The 17,835-nt window shown below is 38.0% G+C and overlaps 1 protein-coding gene across 1 annotated transcript in view; it reads right to left on the bottom strand.

The window, feature by feature from the left end:
• Nucleotides 1-17,406, bottom strand: part of LOC133055567 (phosphatidylcholine transfer protein-like) — a 34,548-nt gene extending 17,142 nt beyond the window's left edge. The window contains exon 1 of the mRNA XM_061140723.1: nt 17,272-17,406. Coding sequence (XP_060996706.1) covers nt 17,272-17,406 — 135 coding nt within the window. The remainder of the gene's footprint in view (nt 1-17,271) is intronic.
• Between the last annotated feature and the right edge of the window lie 429 nt (nt 17,407-17,835).

Here is a 17,835-nt window from a genome sequence, read left to right as displayed (position 1 = left end):
GTTCTTGGCTTTTCCTAAGGCTCCTCCAAAAGACCAGTTCTATGAATGGCTCAGTTTATCTAAAGTAAAACACATTGCATGATTTTCTAATACTCTATTTATAGGGTATTTAATTCCCTACACTTCAAATAGTTAATGAATTGTTCAATAGTAAGGAATCAGTATGAAGTGTATAATACAATTAGCAGAAGAAACAGAATATTTGTTAGAGTATGTGCTATCTTTCTTGCTAGAGAATCCCTATGGACATGTGCATAGTTAATAACTATCCTGGTCTCCTATGCAGGTGAAGGCAAAAATGAAAGTCACTCAGTCGTGTCCAACTCTTTGTGATCCCATGGACTATACAGTCCATGGAATTCTCCAGGCCGGAATACTGGAGTGGGTAGCTGTTCTCTTCTCCAGAGGATCTTTCGAAGCCAGGAATCAAACCCAGGTCTCCTGCATTGCAGATGGATTCTTTACCAGCTGAGCCACCAGGGAAGCCCATATAACACCTCCTTCCTGTTTTGAATACACGCAAGATATTAACAACCCAGCAGCTATTCTGTGGCTAAGAGACAGCAAAGAGGATGTGGCCTAAAAAGATTCAAAGAGTTTTACTAGCCATATTGGTCAGGTGATCCAGTGCCAGCAACTGGTGACCTCTAACTACTTATTAGGTGAGAAAAATAAACCTCATTTTAAAAAGTCATTGTTACTGCAGTTTCCTTTTACTTGTAACTAAAAAGCAATCCTAATTATTTTGAGTAGTCCTTACTAACAATGAATTTTACTTCAGTTCTGTAATCCTGGAAGAGTAGAGGTATGAAACACTCACTCTCTTTGTGATCCAGAAAACAGCTTACCACAAAAAAGCCACCTTTTCCCCCATGATTTAGATGAGACTCACACACACACACATCTTATTCACCTATCACAAGGCCAAATACAGCACCTCTAAATGTCCTTTCATTGTCCCATAAATGATCACCGAAACAGTTTACTCCAATGATCAATCATAACAAAATGCTTGATAACCAAACTGGTAAACATATTTCCTTCCTTCAGGTCCCTAAACTTGATCGAGCCTCAGCCTGAGCAGCATCTAGATGCTTCTAAAAATAAACTGGATTCAGGCAACAAAAATCTCTTTTCTATTCTCCAGTCAGGCCACCTTCATATCACTTCCCCACACACGACTTCAGTTTTGTTGACACTTGTCTATAAAAAATACCTTTCTGCCTCACTCCTGAGACACCCACAGATTTTCTGGTCAAAGTATTCTGCCTCAATGGACATGAGTTTGAACACGTTCCAGGAGATGGTGAAGGACAGAGAAGCCTGGCATGCTGCAGTCCATGGGGTCACAACGAGTCGGACAAGACTGAGCGACTGAACAGCAACAGCAATTCTACCTACTATAATAACCCCCCAACCCTTGGCAATAATCCTTTGAATGAAAGTTTTTCCTTACTAAGCCCAGGTTTGTTTTTTATTTGATATTACACTAAAGTACTGTTAAAAACTTTATATATAAATACTCTAATTATTAATACACTTAGTGAAACACTACTGACAGTTGTACGGTTACTTGTCCTAAAGCAGAATAAATTCTATAAGAGCCAATGCGTTTACATATGGCAAATATCCAAATATCATAGCGTTTGCATATGACATTTGCAATTCCCACATAAGAGTAATTCCTACAGAGGAGTGAGTAACCCCTACTGCTCCTATACCCTGCCACCTGACCTGGAAAAAGTCATCTCTCATTCTCTTCAATTTTGGTATTTATCTGCATTTATATCACTAACTACAAGACAGCCCCGATGAATCACGTCTTTCTAATCCTGTCAGTACACACTGAATTTTCTTTGCTTTTAATAGAAGAGTTCATTTCTATTCCTCAGGGGCCAGGAAGTCTCCTCAATCCACTACTTTGGAAGATTTCCAGCACTAGCCCTCTGGGGCAAGAGTAACAGGCTCAGAAGGTATGAAAAGCAAACATTTTTTCATTAGGGAGAATCACTCCTAATTGCTGTAGCTGTCACTGGGAAGTGTGCACCATGACTGTAAGAAGAAAGACAGGTGACTAAAACTGATTCAGTATTTGATATCTCTTCAAAATCAGACAGCAAGTTTAATACTGAAGGACTGTAGAGAACTGGCTAAGATAACACTGATAGCAAATGCTCATTGAGTGCTTACTGAATACCAGGGCCTGGGCTGAGTGCTTTACAGGGGTCACCCTACTTAATCTGCACGATGAAAACATGAGAATGTGGGCCATTAGTAAACCCATTTAAAGACAACAAAATTGAGGTTTAAGGACGTTCTGAGAAATTCCTAGAAAAGTTAATTCTGTAGACACAGGAAGTAGCTTGGTGTTTGTCTGAGATTAGGAATGGGAACAATAAGAGATTGCAAGTGAGCAAGACATTTTTTTTGGAGGTTACACAAATGTTCCAAAATTAGACTCTGGTGAATGCTGCATAACCCCATAAATTTACTAAAAACCATTGAATTGCACACTTTAAATGAATGTATTTTATGGTAGTTAATAAATCTTCAAAGCTTTTCATTATATATATATAAAATATATATTTTATATATATATATGAAACTTATCCAAGTTTCATAACACACAGACTTGAAGTTCATTAGTTACAACAGAACTTGGACCTGAAGCCAGTCATGTGACAATAGAGTTTAAAGTTTATTATTAAAGTTTATTATCCTGCCTCCAAAAGTCACTGACCTCTGCCAACATATTGTTAAATAAATATTAGGTTGGGGCAAAAGTAATTGCTGTTTTGCACTGTTGAAATTTGCCCTTTGATATTGGGATACATTCTTATATAAATGTGGTTATATTATACATCATTTTAATGTGCATTTCTCACTTTATGTTGTTTGCTAATGATTTATTACTTGCTGTTTATTTTAGATTTATTTTAGACTAGCAAAATTATGTTAGACCAAAAACAAATTAGAGTAATTTTCTTACTCAGGTTCAAAATGGGTCATAAAGCATCAGAGACAACTCACAACATTAACAAAGCATTTGGCCTAGGAACTGTTAATGAATGTACAGTGCCATGGTGGTTCAAGAAGTTTTGAAAAGGAGACAAGAGCTTTGAAGATGAGGAATGCAATGACTCACCATCAGAAGTTGACAGTGACCAATTGGGAGAATCATCAAAGCTGATCCTCTTACAACTACACAAGAAGTTGCCCAAGAACTCAATGTTGACCATTTATGGTCATTCAACATTTGAAACAAATTGGAAAGGTGAAAAAGCTTGGTGCCTCATGAGCTGATCACAAAAAATTTGTCATTTTGAAGAGTCATTTTCTCTAATTCTATGCAACAACAATGAGGCATTTCTCAATCAGATTGTGACATACAATGAAAAGTGGGCTTTATAGGGCAACTGGCAACAACTAGCTCAGGGGTTGAAATGAGAAGAAGCTCCAAAGCATTTTCCAAAGCCAAACTTGCACCAAAAAAAGGTCATGGTCACTGTTTGGAGGTCTGCTGCTGGTCTGATCCACTGTAGCTTTCCGAATCCTGCCAAAAACACTGCATCTGAGAAGTATGCTCAGCGAATAGATGAGATACACCAAAAACTGCAATGCCTGCAGCCGGCATTGGTTTACAGAAAGGGTCTAATTCTTCTCCATGACAACTCTTGACTGTATGTCACACTACCAATGCTTCAAAAGTTGAATGAATTCATCTACAGAGTTTTGCCTCATCTGCCATATTCATCTGCCCTCTTGCCAACCAACTACCACTTCTTCAAGCATCTCGATGATGTTTTGCAGGGAAAATGCTTTCACAACCAGCAAGAGGCAGAAAATGCTTTCTAGAGTTCTTTAAAACCTGAAGCTTGGATTTTTATGCTATAGGAATAAATAAACTTATTTCTTGCTGGCAAAAATGTGTTGATTGTAATGATTCCTGCTTTGATTAATAAAGATGTGTTTGAACCTAGTTATAAAGATTTAAAATACATGGTCTGAAACCGCAATTATGTTTGCACCAACTTAATGAAGAAAGCTGAAAGCCGAAAAATTGATGCATTTGAACTGTGGTGTTGGAGAAGACTCTTGAGAGTCCCTTGGACTGCAATGAGATCCAATCAGTTCATCCTAAAGGATATCAGTCCTGGGTGTTCATTGGAAGGACTGATGCTGAAGCTGAAACTCCAGTACTTTGGCCACCTCAGGCAAAGAGTTGACTCATTGGAATAGACCCTGATGCTGGGAGGGATTGGGGGCAGGAGGAGAACGGGCAACAGAGGATGAGTTGGCTGGATGGCATCACCGACTCTATGGACATGAGTTTGGGTAAACTCTGGGAGTTGGTGATGGGCAGGGAGGCCTGGCGTGCTGCGATTCATGGGGTCGCAAAGAGTCAGACACGACTGAGCGACTAAACTGAACTGAACTGAACAATAATGCATTGAAATGCACACAGTTATAGCAAAGATAATTTATATTTTATCATTCCAACCATAGCTCATTTTAGTGAGAGAGGTGTTATAATTTTTTTTTTTTTTTTTTTTTTTCCACCAAGGCAAGGGTAAACTAAACCTGTAATGGATATACTGGGACACAGATCACCCTCTCTACAGCTCACAGACAAAGGCCATTTAATTAAAATTAGGTGCTTCAAAACATACCTTCTCATTAGATCTCTGGACAAATTTGGAAGAGCAAGATTTATCTCCAGTGTATAGATGGGGAAGCTGAGACTCAGCTAGGGTTTTATGTTCATAAATCTTAAAATCATAGGACAATTAAGAATACAAACTATACTTTAGACCAGAGGTTATTATGTCATGCTGGTTATTTTTAAACAGTCCACAAGCTAAGAATGTTTTCTATATTTCTAAGCAGCCAAGGAAAGGCAATCCCAAAGAATGCTCAAACTATCGCACAATTGCACTCATCTCCCACGCCAGTAAAGTAATGCTCAAAATTCTCCAAGTCAGGCTTCAGCAATACGTGAACTGAGAACTTCCAGATATTCAAGCTGGTTTTAGAAAAGGCAGAGGAACCAGAGATCAAATTGCCAACATCCGCTGAATGATCAAAAAAGCAAGAGAGTTCCAGAAAAACATCTATTTCTACTTTATTGAATATGCCAAAGCCTTCGACTGTGTGGATCACAGTCAACTGTGGAAAATTCTGAAAGAGATGGGAATAGCAGACCACCTGACCCACCTCTTGAGAAACCTATATGCAGGTCAGGAAGCAACAGTTAGAACTGGACATGGAACAACAGACTGATTCCAAATAGGAAAAGGAGTACGTCAAGGCTGTATATTGTCACCCTGCTTATTTAACTTATATGCAGAGTACATCATGAGAAACGCTGGGCTGGAAGAAGCACAAGCTGGAATCAAGATTGCCGGGAGAAATATCACTAACCTCAGATATGCAGATGACACCATCCTTATGGCAGAAAGTGAAGAGGAGCTAAAAAGCCTCTTGATGAAAGTAAAAGATGGGAGTGAAAAAGTTGACTTAAAGCTCAACATTCAGAAAACTAAGATCATGGCATCTGGTCTCATCACTTCATGGGAAATAGATGGGGAAACAATGGAAACAGTTTCAGACTTTATTTTTTGGGGCTCCAAAATCACTGCAGATGGTGATTGCAGCCATGAAATTAAAAGATGCTTACTCCTTGGAAGGAAAGTTATGACCAACATAGATAGCGTATTAAAAAGCAGAGACATTACTTTGACAACAAAGGTCCGTCTTGTCAAGGCTATGATTTTTCCAGTGGTCATGTATGGATGTAAGAGTTGGACTGTGAAGAAAGCTGAGCACTGAAAAATTGATGCTTTTGAACTGTGGTGTTGGAGAAGACTCTTGAGAGTCCCTTGGACTGCAAGGAGATCCAACCAGTCCATCCTAAAGGAGATCAGTCCTGGGTATTCTTTGGAAGGACTGATGCTGAGGCTGAAACTCCAATACTTTGGCCACCTCTTGTGAAGAGTTGACTCACTGGAAAAGACCCTGATGCTGGGAGGGATTGGGGGCAGGAGGAGAAGGGGACGATAGAGGATGAGATGGCTGGATGGCATCACCGACTCGATGGGCATGAGTTTGAGTAAACTCTTGGAGTTGGTGATGGGCAGGGAGGCCTGGCATGCTGCGATTCATGGGGTCACAGAGTCGGACACGACTGAGCGATTGAACTGAACTACATGAACTGAAGCAGTTATATAAGTCAATACAAAATAACTTCCATTTTGCCTCATAGCCTATAAAGCCCAAAATATTTTCTATGTGCCTTTTACAGAAAAAAAGTTAGCAATCTCTGCTTTAGACTATTGCCACCATCACTTTTAAAACATATAACCTGAGAAAGATGTGAATTACTAGTCACCTTGCATTTCCACATGTAAGAAAATAATCTTTGTGGCATAAGTTCTAAATACATTATATTGTATTTTGAATCACATGGGACTTTATGATTTAAGTTCAGACCACCTTTCAAACTAAATCTGTCAATCTTTAGAACACCATAGGGAATAAATACCAAAAAAAAAAAAAAAAAAAAACCTTAAATATATCATATACAAACTCCGAAAACTAAAGAGAATATTTAAATAAGCTAGAGAGGGGAGGATAGGGGAGCACTTTATCAATATAGAGGAATACAGATGAGGATTATAGCAGACATCCCATCAGAAACCACCCTGCTAAAAGAGTGTGGGGTGAAATATAGAATGTTTTGAAAGAAATAAGCCACTGACCTAGGACTCTATATCCAATGAAATTGTCCTTCAAAAGTGAAGCAATAAAAACTGAGGGAGTCCATCAATAGCAGACTACTCTGGAAGAAATGTTAAAAGACATTTCTGAAGGAGAAAAAAGCTATAGGTCAGGAACTCAGATCTACATAACATTGAAAGTGCCTCTTGTCTTAAAATTTCTGAAAGACATGAGCTTTGTCTTTTAGAGACATCAGTTATCACCAGGGCTTAGGAAAACACAAGCAAACAATAAAATCTGAAAGATTGCCAAATGGGTCATGAAGCAATATTCTGGAGTATTCTTCTCATTAAGGTACATTCAGAAAATCCAAAGGCAACTATAGAAAGATGTGTTTCCTACATTAAATGTATTTTATATTTTATATTTCTATAAGATGTATATATTTATATAAGATGAGGTAGCTATGTTATATTTATAAGATTTTTTGCATATTAGCAACACATTAAAAGTACCAGGGTAGAATTTAAAAGTTCATATTAACATGGATTCTCCCTTGCTTACAAAAAAATAGCCGTTTGCATGGTTTCCATAAAGAGTAAAATAGTTTTCCGAAATAGTGTCAGGGAGCGGTGAGCTTGTGAGCTAACAAAGTACTCACACAAAGAGCCTGCTAGAATTCTCCTTCTGCCCACAGGTGTTCATTTTGATGTTAAAGGCCAGTTGGAAGACCAGGCAAGAATTGACCTCTACTTGGCATTGCCCTGGTTCAGCTCCTGATTCACGCAAGTATTGGTATGGTGTTACATCCAAGGATCTGGAATGTCCAAAACCTTCCTAAAAGTCACCTTGCCTGTCAGGTTTTCCAAGGCCCAATGATAATAAAAGCTTTGGTTGATTAATAGCCACCTGGTGTGATCTTCATGCAAGGATGAGGTTAAAGACAGGATGGCAGCACAAAGTTATAATTTTTTTTAATTTATTTATTTTTTATTGAAGGATAATTGCTTTAAAGAATTTTGCTATTTTCTATCAAATCTCAGCATGAATCAGCCATAGGTATACATATATTCCCTCCCTTTTGAACCTCCCTCCCATCTCCCTCCCCATTCCACCTCTCTAGGGTAATACAGAGCCCCTGTTTGAGTTTCCTGAGCCATACAGCAAATTCCTATTGGCTATCTATTTTACATATGGTAATGTAAGTTTCCATGTTACTCTCTCCATACATCTCACCCCTTTCTCCCCTCTCCCCAGGTCCATAAGTCTGTTCCCTATGTCTGTTTCTCCATTGTTGCCCTGTAAATAAATTTTTCAATACCATTTTTCTAGACTCCATATATATGTATTAGAATATGGTATTTATCTTTCTCTTTCTGACTCACTTCACTCTATATAACAGGTTTTAGGTTCATCCACCTCATTAGAACTGACTCAAATATGCTCCTTTTTATGACTGAGTAATATTCCATTGTGCATATGTACCACAACTTCTTTATCTATTCATCTGTCAATGGACATCTAGGTTGCTTCCACGTTCTAGCTACTATAAATAAGGCTGAAATGAACAATGGGATACATGTTTCTCTTTCAATTTTGCTTTCCTCAGGATTTATGCCTAGGAATGGGATTTTGGGTCATATGGTGGTTTTATTCCTAGTTTTTTAAGGGATCTCCATACCATCTTCCATAGTGGTTGTATCAATTTATATTCCCACCAACAGTGCAAGAGCGTTCCCTTTCCCCCACACCCTCTCCAGCATTTATTGTTTATAGACATTTTGATGAGGGCCATTCTGACTGGTGTGAGGTAATATCTCATTGTAGTTTTGATTTGCATTTCTCTAATAATAAGCAATGTTGATATCTTTTCATGTGTTTGTTAGCCATCTGTATGTCTTCTTTGGAGAAATGTCTGTTTAGGTCTTTTTCCCACTTTTTCATTGGGTTGTTTGTTTTTCTGACATTGAGTTGTATAAGCTGCTTGTATATTTTGGAAATTAATCCTTTGTCAGTTGTTTCATTTGCTATTATTTTCTGCCATCCTGAGGGCTGTCTTTTCACCTTGCTTATAGTTTCCTTTGCTGTGCAAAAGTTTTTAAGCTTAATCAGGTCCCACTTGTTTACTTTTGTTTTTATTTCCATTACTTTAGGAGGTGGGTCATAGAGGATCTTGTTTTGATTTATGTTATTTAGTGTTCTGCCCATGTTTTCCTCTAAGAGTTTATAGTTTCTAGTCTTACATTTAGGTCTTTAAGGCATTTTGAGTTTATCTTTGTGTATGGTGTTAGGAAGTGTTCTAATTTCATTCTTTTACATGTAGCTGTCCAGTTTTCCCAGTACCATTTATTGAAGAGGCTGTCTTTGCCCCATTGTATATCCTTTCCTCCTTTGTCAAAAATAAGGTGCCCATAGGCACATGGGTTTATTTCTGGGCTTTCTATCTTGTTCCATTGGACTGTATTTCTGTTTTTATGTCAGTACCATACTGCCTTGATGACTGTAGCTTTGTACAATAATTTGAAGTCAGGAAGGTTGATTCCTTCAGCTCCATTCTTCTTTCTTTGGCTATTCGGGGTCTTTTGTGTTTCCATAAGAATTGTGAAATTTTTTTGTTCTAGTTCTGTGAAAAATGCCTTTGGTAACTTGATAGGGATTGCATTAAATCTGTAGATTGCATTTGATAGTATTGTCATTTTCACAATACTGATTCTTCTTACCCAGGAACATGGAATATCACTCCATCTGTTTATGTCGTCTTTGATTTCTTTCATTAGTGTCTTATAATGTACTGTGTACAGTTCTTTTGTCTCCTTAGGTAAGTTTATTTCTAGATATTTAATTCTTTTTGTTGCAATGGTGAATGGGATTGATTCCTTAATTTCTCTTTCTGACATTTCATTATTAGTTTATAGAAATGCAAGTGATTTCTGTATACTGATTTTGGATCCTGCCACTTTGCTAAATTCACTGATTAGCTCTAGTAATTTTCTGATACTATCTTTAGGGTTTTCTATGTACAATGTCATGTCTTCTGCAAACAGTGAGACCTTTACTTCTTTTCCAGTCTAGAGTCCTTTTATTTCTTTTTCTCCTCTGATTGGTGTAGCTAGGATTTCCAGAACATTGTTGCATAATAGTAGTGAAAGTGGACAGCCTTGTTTTGTTCCTGATCTTAGGGGGAATGCTTTCAGTTTTTCATCACTGAGAATAATCTTTGCTGTCGGCTTATCACATACAGCCTTTACTATGTTGAAGTAGTTTCCTTCTATGCCCATGTTTTGAAGAGTTTTAAACATAAATGGGTGTTGAATTTTGTCAATGGCTTTTTCTGCACCTATAGAGAGGATCATATGGTTTTTATCTTTCAATTTGTTAACATGGTGTATCACACTGATTTATTTGCATATATTGAAGAATCCTTGCATTCCTGGAATAAACCCAACTTGATCATGCTGTATGAACTTTTTGATGTCTTGCTGAATACTGTTTGCTAAAATTTTGTAGAGGATTTTTGCATCTATGTTCATCAGTGATGTTGGCTTGTAGTTCTCTTTTTCTGTGTTGTCTTTGGTTTTGCTATCAGGGTGATGGTGGCCTCATAAAATGAATTTGGAAGTGTTTCTTCCTCTGCAATTTTTTGAAAGAGTTTTAGGAGGATAAGCATTGACTTTTTCTCTAAATGTTTGATAGAATTCTCCTTTGAAGCCATCTGGTCCTGGGCTCTTTTTCGGGGGGGGGGGGGGTAGATTTTTTTTTTTTTTTTTTTTATCATAGCTTCAATTTCAGTGCTTGTAATTGGGTTGTTCATAATTTCTATTTCTTCCTGGTTCAGTCTTGGAAGATTGAACTTTTCTAAGAATCCGTTGATTTCTTCCAGGTTATCTATTTGATTGCCATATAGTTGTTCATAATAGTCTCTTATAATCCTTTGTATTTTTGCACTGTCTGCTCTAACTTCTCCTTTTACATTTCTAGTTTTGTTGATTTGATTCTTCTCTCTTTTTTTCTTGATGAGCCTGGCTAAGGGTTTGTCGATTTTGTTTATCTTTTCAAAGAAGCAGCTTTTAGTTTTATTTATCTTTACTATTGTTTCTTTAATTTCTTTTTCATTCATTCTGCTTGGATCTTTATGATTTCTTTCCTTCTACTAATTTGGGTTTTATTTTTTCCTTCTTCTTTTTCCAGTTGCTTTAGATGTAAAGTTAGGTTGTCTATTTGATGTTTTTCTTGCTTCTTGAGGTAGGATTGTATTGCTATAAACTTCCCTCTTTGGACTGCTTTTGCTACATCCCATAGGTTTTGAGTTGTTGTGCTTTCATTGTCATTTGTTTCTATAATTTTTTTTATTTCCATTTTCATTTCTTCAGTAACCTGTTGGTTATTTAGAAACGTTGTTTAATCTCCATGTGTTTTTATTTCTTACAGTTTTTTCTTCTAATTGATATCTAGTCTCATAGCATTGTGATTGGAGAAGATTCTTGATATGATTTCAATTTTCTTAAGTTTACTGAGGTTTGATTTGTGACTCAAGATGTGGTCTATCCTGGAGAATGTTCCATGTGAACTTGGGAAGAAGGTGTATTCTTCTGCATTTGGATGGAATGTCCTGAAGATATCAATGAGATCCATCTCATCTAATATATCATTTAAGACTTGTGTTTCCTTATTAATTTTCTGTTTTGATGATCTGTCCATTGGTGTGAGTGGGGTGTTAAAGTCTCCTACTATTATTGTGTTACTGTCAATTTCTCCTTTTATGTCTATTATTGTTTGTCTTAAGTATTGAGGTGTGTCTATGTTGGGTGCATAGATATTTACAATTGTTATGTGTTCCTCTTGGATTGATCCCTTGATAATTATGTAGTGTCTTTCCTTATCTCTTGTAATCTTCTTTATTTTATGGTATAATTTGTCTGATATAAGGATTGCTACTCCAGCTTTCTTTTGCTTCCCATTTGCATGGAATGTATTTTTCCATCCTCTCACTTTCAATCTATATGTGTCTTGAGGTCTGAAGTGGGTTTCTTGTAGACAGCATATATATGGATCTTGTTTTTGTATCCATTCAGCCAGTCTGTGTCTTTTGGTTGGAGCATTTAATCCATTTACATTTAAAGTAATTATTGATATATATGTTCCTATTGCCATTTTCTAATTGTTTGAGGTTGATTTTGTAGATCTTTTTTCTTCTGCTGTATTTCTTGACTATTTAAGTCCATTTAACATTTGTTGTAAAGCTGGTTTGGTGGTACTCTATTCTCTTAGCTTTTGCTTGTCTGAAAAGCTTTTTTATTTCTCCATTAATTTTAAATGAGATGCTTGCTGAATACAATAATCTTGGTTGTAGATTTTTCCCTTTCAGTACTTTAAATATACCCTGCCATTCCCTTCTGGCCTACAGAGTTTCTGCTGAAAGATCAGTTGTTAAGAGTATGGGGGAAAAAATAAAATAAAATAAATAAATTAAAAAAAAAAAAGAGTATGGGGTTTCCTTTGTATGTTACGTGTTGCTTCTCCCTTGCTGTTTTAATATTACTTCTTAGTGTTTAATATTTGTTAGTTTGATTAGTATGTTTCTCTTTGGGTTTATCCTGTATGGGACTCTTTGTGCCTCTTGGACTTGATTGACTATTTCCTTTTCCACGTTGGGGAAATTTTCAACTATAATCTCTTCAAAAGTTTTCTCATACCCTTTCTTTTTCTCTTCTTTTTCTGGGACCTCTATAAATGTTGGTGCATTTGATACGGTCTCAGAGGTCTCTGAGACTGTCCTCAGCTCTTTTCATTCTTTTTACTTTATTCTTCTCTTCAGAAGTTATTTCCAACATTTTACCTTCCAGCTCACTAATTGTTTCTTCTGCTTCAGATATTGTGCTATTGATTCTTTCTAAAGTATTCTTAATTTCAGTAATTGTGTTGTTCATCCCTGTATGTTTATTCTTTAATTCTTCTAGGTCTTTGTTAATTGATTCTTGCATTTTCTCCATTTTGTTTTCAAGGGTTTTGATCATCTTTACTATCATTATTCTGAATTCTTTTTCAGTTAATTTTCCTATTCCCTCTTCATTTATTTGGACTTCTGTGTTTCCTGTTTGTCCCTTCATTTGTGCAGTATTCCTCTGCCTTTTCTTTTCTTTCTTTCTTTTTTTTTTTTTTTAAGTTATTGTTTTTGAGGTTTCCTTTTCCCAGGCTTCAAGAAAAGTTGAATTCTTTCCTTGAAGAAGGTTGAATTATTTCTTCCTTTTGATTCCTGCCCTCCTAAGTTTGGTCCAGTAGTTTGTGTGTGCTTCATATAGGGTGAGATTTATGTTGAGTTTTTGTTTGTTTGTTTGTTTGTTTTTCTTCTGATGGGCACGGCTGAGTGAGGTGAAAGTTATACTTTTATCTGCAGACAAAAGTAGTGGATCCTCCTCATCCCTCGCCCTTCATTCCCCCAAAGCTATATCTTGGGACCAGCATCTTCATACTGCCTTATACCACACCCTCCTCCTGAGAGAGAGCTGAGGCTCTGACATATCTGTCTATCCAGTCGTATGCTCAGGGATCTCAGAGATGAAGGAATAAGGAAGGGAGAGAGAGAGAGGTGGCTTTGATCAGTGGCAGGACATAGAAGGAGGCCACACCAGGTGCTCAGCTTTAAGCTTTGGTGGTTTTACCCATGAATAAATAGGCTCCATTATGTGTCCTGGGTACAATAACTGTTCCAACAATCATGCTGGTACACAGAAAGGTGGGAGAAAGTAGAATAGTCCTGTCATCCGGAAGTAAAAAATCCCATGATGCTATCAGATTCTGATCCCACCTCGAGAATGGGAGTGGAAGCTTCTCTTTCATGGAGGTAAGTGTGTTCTCATGGCAATTAAATATCTGCTTCCCTCTGAAAGGTAAAACTTTCTCTCAGCCCTGCCTGGTGAGCCACAGAGTTTTACTCGAGAGGCCAGGCTCTCAACAGTTTAGTAGATTATCAGCATATAAAAGAACAAACAGTCCCTGAGAAAATACAGTCTGCCTCTCACCAAACTCACTGATTAGAAGACCCATTAAAGAACAAACACAGGCCCCTCTCACAGTGCCAAACAGTGGTCTTAAAAAACATAAGAAGTTAAACCATCAACCAGATCTTGGTATTTTGCCATGTTGTGTGGCTTGTGGGGTCTTAGTTCCCTGCCCAGGGATCAAATCAGTGACTTCAGCAGTGAAAGGACAGAATCCTAACCCCTGGACCTCTAGGGAATTCCCAGATCTTCGCCCCACCCCACCCCCAGATCTTTTTTTATACCAACATTTTCTTGTTCTAAGTCAATGATGTGAACCTCTGCAAACCATCAACCATCATGTCACTGTGTCTACTGACATAGGAACCAATCTAAAGCTCCATTTAGGCCTGACTGTAGTTCCCTAGAAAACTTATGCAAGTGACCTATGGCCCTATCCTGCCAGGAGAATTTCTCAACACTGTTCAGGAAACCACATTCACTCCCAAGTGGCCACTAATTTAAAAATAAGGGAAAGTAAGTCTTAAAGTAGATGCTGCTTTCATCTTAAGACACTCTTTTACTTTCAATCTTAGCTTCAGTTCCCGCTGTTTCTCATCTCTAGGGCCCTCTCCTGACTCCAAAGTCAGAACCTCCTTGAGCACCATACAAGATGCTCTGCAGACATCAATGGTTATCAAAGTCTGGTCCCTGGACCAGGAATTTCTATGTAACCAGAGAATTCCTTAAAAAGAAAATGAAAAAGAGGAAGGAGGAAGAGGAGAAAGAGAAGAAGGAGGAGAAAGAGAGAAAGGGGAAGTGGAAGGATGAAGAAGTAAAAAGGAAACTCCGAATCCAGACGCATGAATCAAAGTTAGGAGTTGGGTTCTTTCTGTTAATTTTTACAGGCCCTACAGGTGATTCTGGTGCACTAGCATTTCAACATACACAAAAGTAGGGAGGACAGAATAATCAACCTCTATGTGAGAGGGGAGTTTTTCCAAAGGACCATCCCTTCAAGTTCCACCACAGCTCAATTAAATTTGAAAGAGACACGTGTACCCCAGTGTTCACTGCAGCACTGTTTATAATAGCCAGGACATGGAAGCAACCTAGATGCCCATCAGCCGACGAATGAATAAGAAAGCTGTTGTACATATACACAATGGAATATTACTCAGCCATTAAAAAGAATTCATTTGAATCAGTTCTAATGAGGTGGATGAAACTGGAGCCCATTATAGAGTGAAGTAAGCCAGAAAGAAAAACAACAATACAGTATACTAACACATATATATGGAATTTAGAAAGATGGTAATGATAACCCTATATGCAAGACAGAAAAAGAGACACAGATGTATAGAACAGACTTTTGGACTCTATGGGAGAAGGCAAGGGTGGGATGATCTGAGAGAACAGTATCAAAACATGTATACTATCAAGGGTGAAACAGATCGCCAGTCCAGGTTGGATGCATGAGACAAGTGCTCGGGGCTGGTGCCCTGGGATGACCCCGAGGGATGGGATGGGGAGGGAGGTGGGAGGGGGGTTCAGGTTGGGGAACACATGTAAATCCATGGTTTATTCATGTCAATGTATGGCAAAAACCACTACAATATTGTAAAGTAATTAGCCTCCAACTAATAAAAATAAATGGGGAAAAAAAAGAAAACATACACGTGAAAAAAAAAATTGGGAAAAAAAAATTAAATTTGGACTCTAAGTAAATCTTGCTAATGTCCTTAGAGCTCCCCAAGCAATTTTGTTGTGCTTGTGCTGTGAGAAACACTCTCTGGTCAATTTCTCCTCCAGATATTTTCAGGAGACAATCCCTCATTTTTTCCACTTGATTGTTACTTCTGGAAGAGAGACTTTCCATATTCTATTTATCTAAAGTACATCACAACACCCCTGGATACTCTCCACCATAACATCTCTGTATTCCTTCATCCCACTTTGCTTTCTTTGTAGAGATTTTCAGCTGCCATTTCATTATATACTATGAGTGTATTATCATCAGTGAATATGGTTTATTGTTCAAGAAGCTCATTTATTGAACCAGCAGCTCCAAATCCCTGTTCCCTGCATATCTGCAACACCTACAAAGCAGTACCACATGGTAGGCATTTGATGAATATCTCCTAAATAAATGAATGAGAGTGGGGAGGAGCAGAGATTTTAATCCAAAGCTATTTGCCTCCAAAACCCATGTTCTTCCTGAAGTAGCACATGGACTAACACACAGTGGCTTTGCACTGATTTTGCTTGGTTTGGGGAAAGAGAAGTTACTTCTGAATTGAAGCAAGCTGCATATTTTTGTACTGAGTTCATCAAAGTCAACTGGTTCATATCTGGTTACTAGTTATAAGGTCTTGTATGGTTCACCTAACAACTCTGGGTTTTATGCCATCCGTAAAATAGGAAAATAAGCCTGTAGCTCTCTTCTAATTTTTAAGAGGGATAAATGAAAAACTATTATGTAGAAGCATTTTGTATATTAAAGCACCTGTAAAGATAAGTTACTACCATTATTACCTGGGCAAAAAAAGAGAAGGTAAGAACAGGGAAACTGAGAAAAGGAAAAGAAATTTTTTTTAAAAAAATGAGAGGAAATGTGACAGTGTGGGACAGAATGATTTTGAAGAGAATTTCTAAGTTTAAAATTCTGTGATTAAATAGGAAAAAAGAAAATTAAAATCTATCAAAAGTAGCAATTTGTCCAAGATTCAGAATTATTTGTGTCTACTAAAATCACAATCTGTTTTATTTTAAAATGTTATCTATTTGTTACATTGTAAACTCTCTCAAGTGCTTCTACACTTAAATCTTTTCCAAACATATAATAATAGCTTTGTTATAGCATCATTTAAATCATAGTCACAGCTCACTGCGGTTTCTTAACCAATTGTTCACAATCCTAGAACCTCACATTAGGGCTGATATGAGGACTAGATAAGGCAGTGCCTGCAAAGCACTTAAACAGTTCCTGGACCCTAAGACAACATGTAATGTGTTCACTATTACTGTAGCTGTTATTATTAATTCATCAGTCAACAGTGCCAGAGGAGGGAACTGATAGATCACAGCCGCTCTTTCAGGTGCTTGACTTAGCTGTGGTGTGTAAGATGGAAGGGGTAGAGGGCAACTTAAGGCCAAGAAGCTAGTTAGGAGCTCACTGGATTTCTTCACGTACATTACCCTGAACACCCACTCTCTGAAAAGTCCAGTCTCTTCTTTACCTATATTCAAACCTAAGATACGCCTTGCCACACAAATACCACTGACATCAACCAAGGAGGGGGACTCCATGTCCTTTTCAGGCAAGTGCATGGGGCTAATAATCAGGCAGACCCATATTATAACACTATCACTAACTTCTAACAAACCACTTTTCCTGTTGGGTAGACCTCAGACCTGAGAATAATTTCAGTTTACCTCTTCACCTCCTGCTTCCACAAGTGGCAAAGTTAGCTGGAGGCACCACCCCAGGAGCACTTGTTCCTCCTGGTTCTGGAAGACTCCTGGGGTCCAGACAGGCTGCAGCCTCCCAGGGGTCCCCTGCATGCTGCTACCTTACCTTGTTCAGTGGTCGCTGGTAGACCCTAACAACTGAGGTGACCACTGGCATCTCCCAGCCTGATATCTGGAGATGCTGTAGTTCTGCACAGGCCTCCTGGAACTCCTCTTCAGAGAACCTGCTGGCAGAGGCCATTCTTCCACAGCCACAGCCCTTCTGCCTGCAAGGGAGGCAACACACAGGCTTAGTATGTGTTAAAGACCAGGGCAAGAGTGTGGCCCAGGGTGACTGGCAGGAATCCTAAAAGAGATAGGGTAGAAGGCAGGACTTATCAATGTACTTGGTGGCAGTGTAGCCCACTTTCCTGTTAAGAGCCATCTGGTTCTCTTTTTAATTTCACTTTCACTTTTCTCCAAGATTCCTTCCTCCCATGCTCAAATTCATTTGTACACCAAAGGTTGTTGTTGTTGTTGTGTGTGTGTGTGTGTGTGTGTGTGTGTTTTAAGGACCCTTAAAATAGTAATAAAAGAAAAAGCTGGAAACATTAAAAGGGGCTGATGATGATGATATGAAACCCATCCCACATTCTGGGTGCCCTAAAAAAATCTAGAGCTGTGTATCCCA

The sequence above is a fragment of the Dama dama genome, chromosome 5, assembly GCF_033118175.1.
Source record: "Dama dama isolate Ldn47 chromosome 5, ASM3311817v1, whole genome shotgun sequence".
Taxonomy (NCBI): domain Eukaryota; kingdom Metazoa; phylum Chordata; class Mammalia; order Artiodactyla; family Cervidae; genus Dama; species Dama dama.
This window is presented reverse-complemented; position numbering and strand designations above follow the sequence as displayed.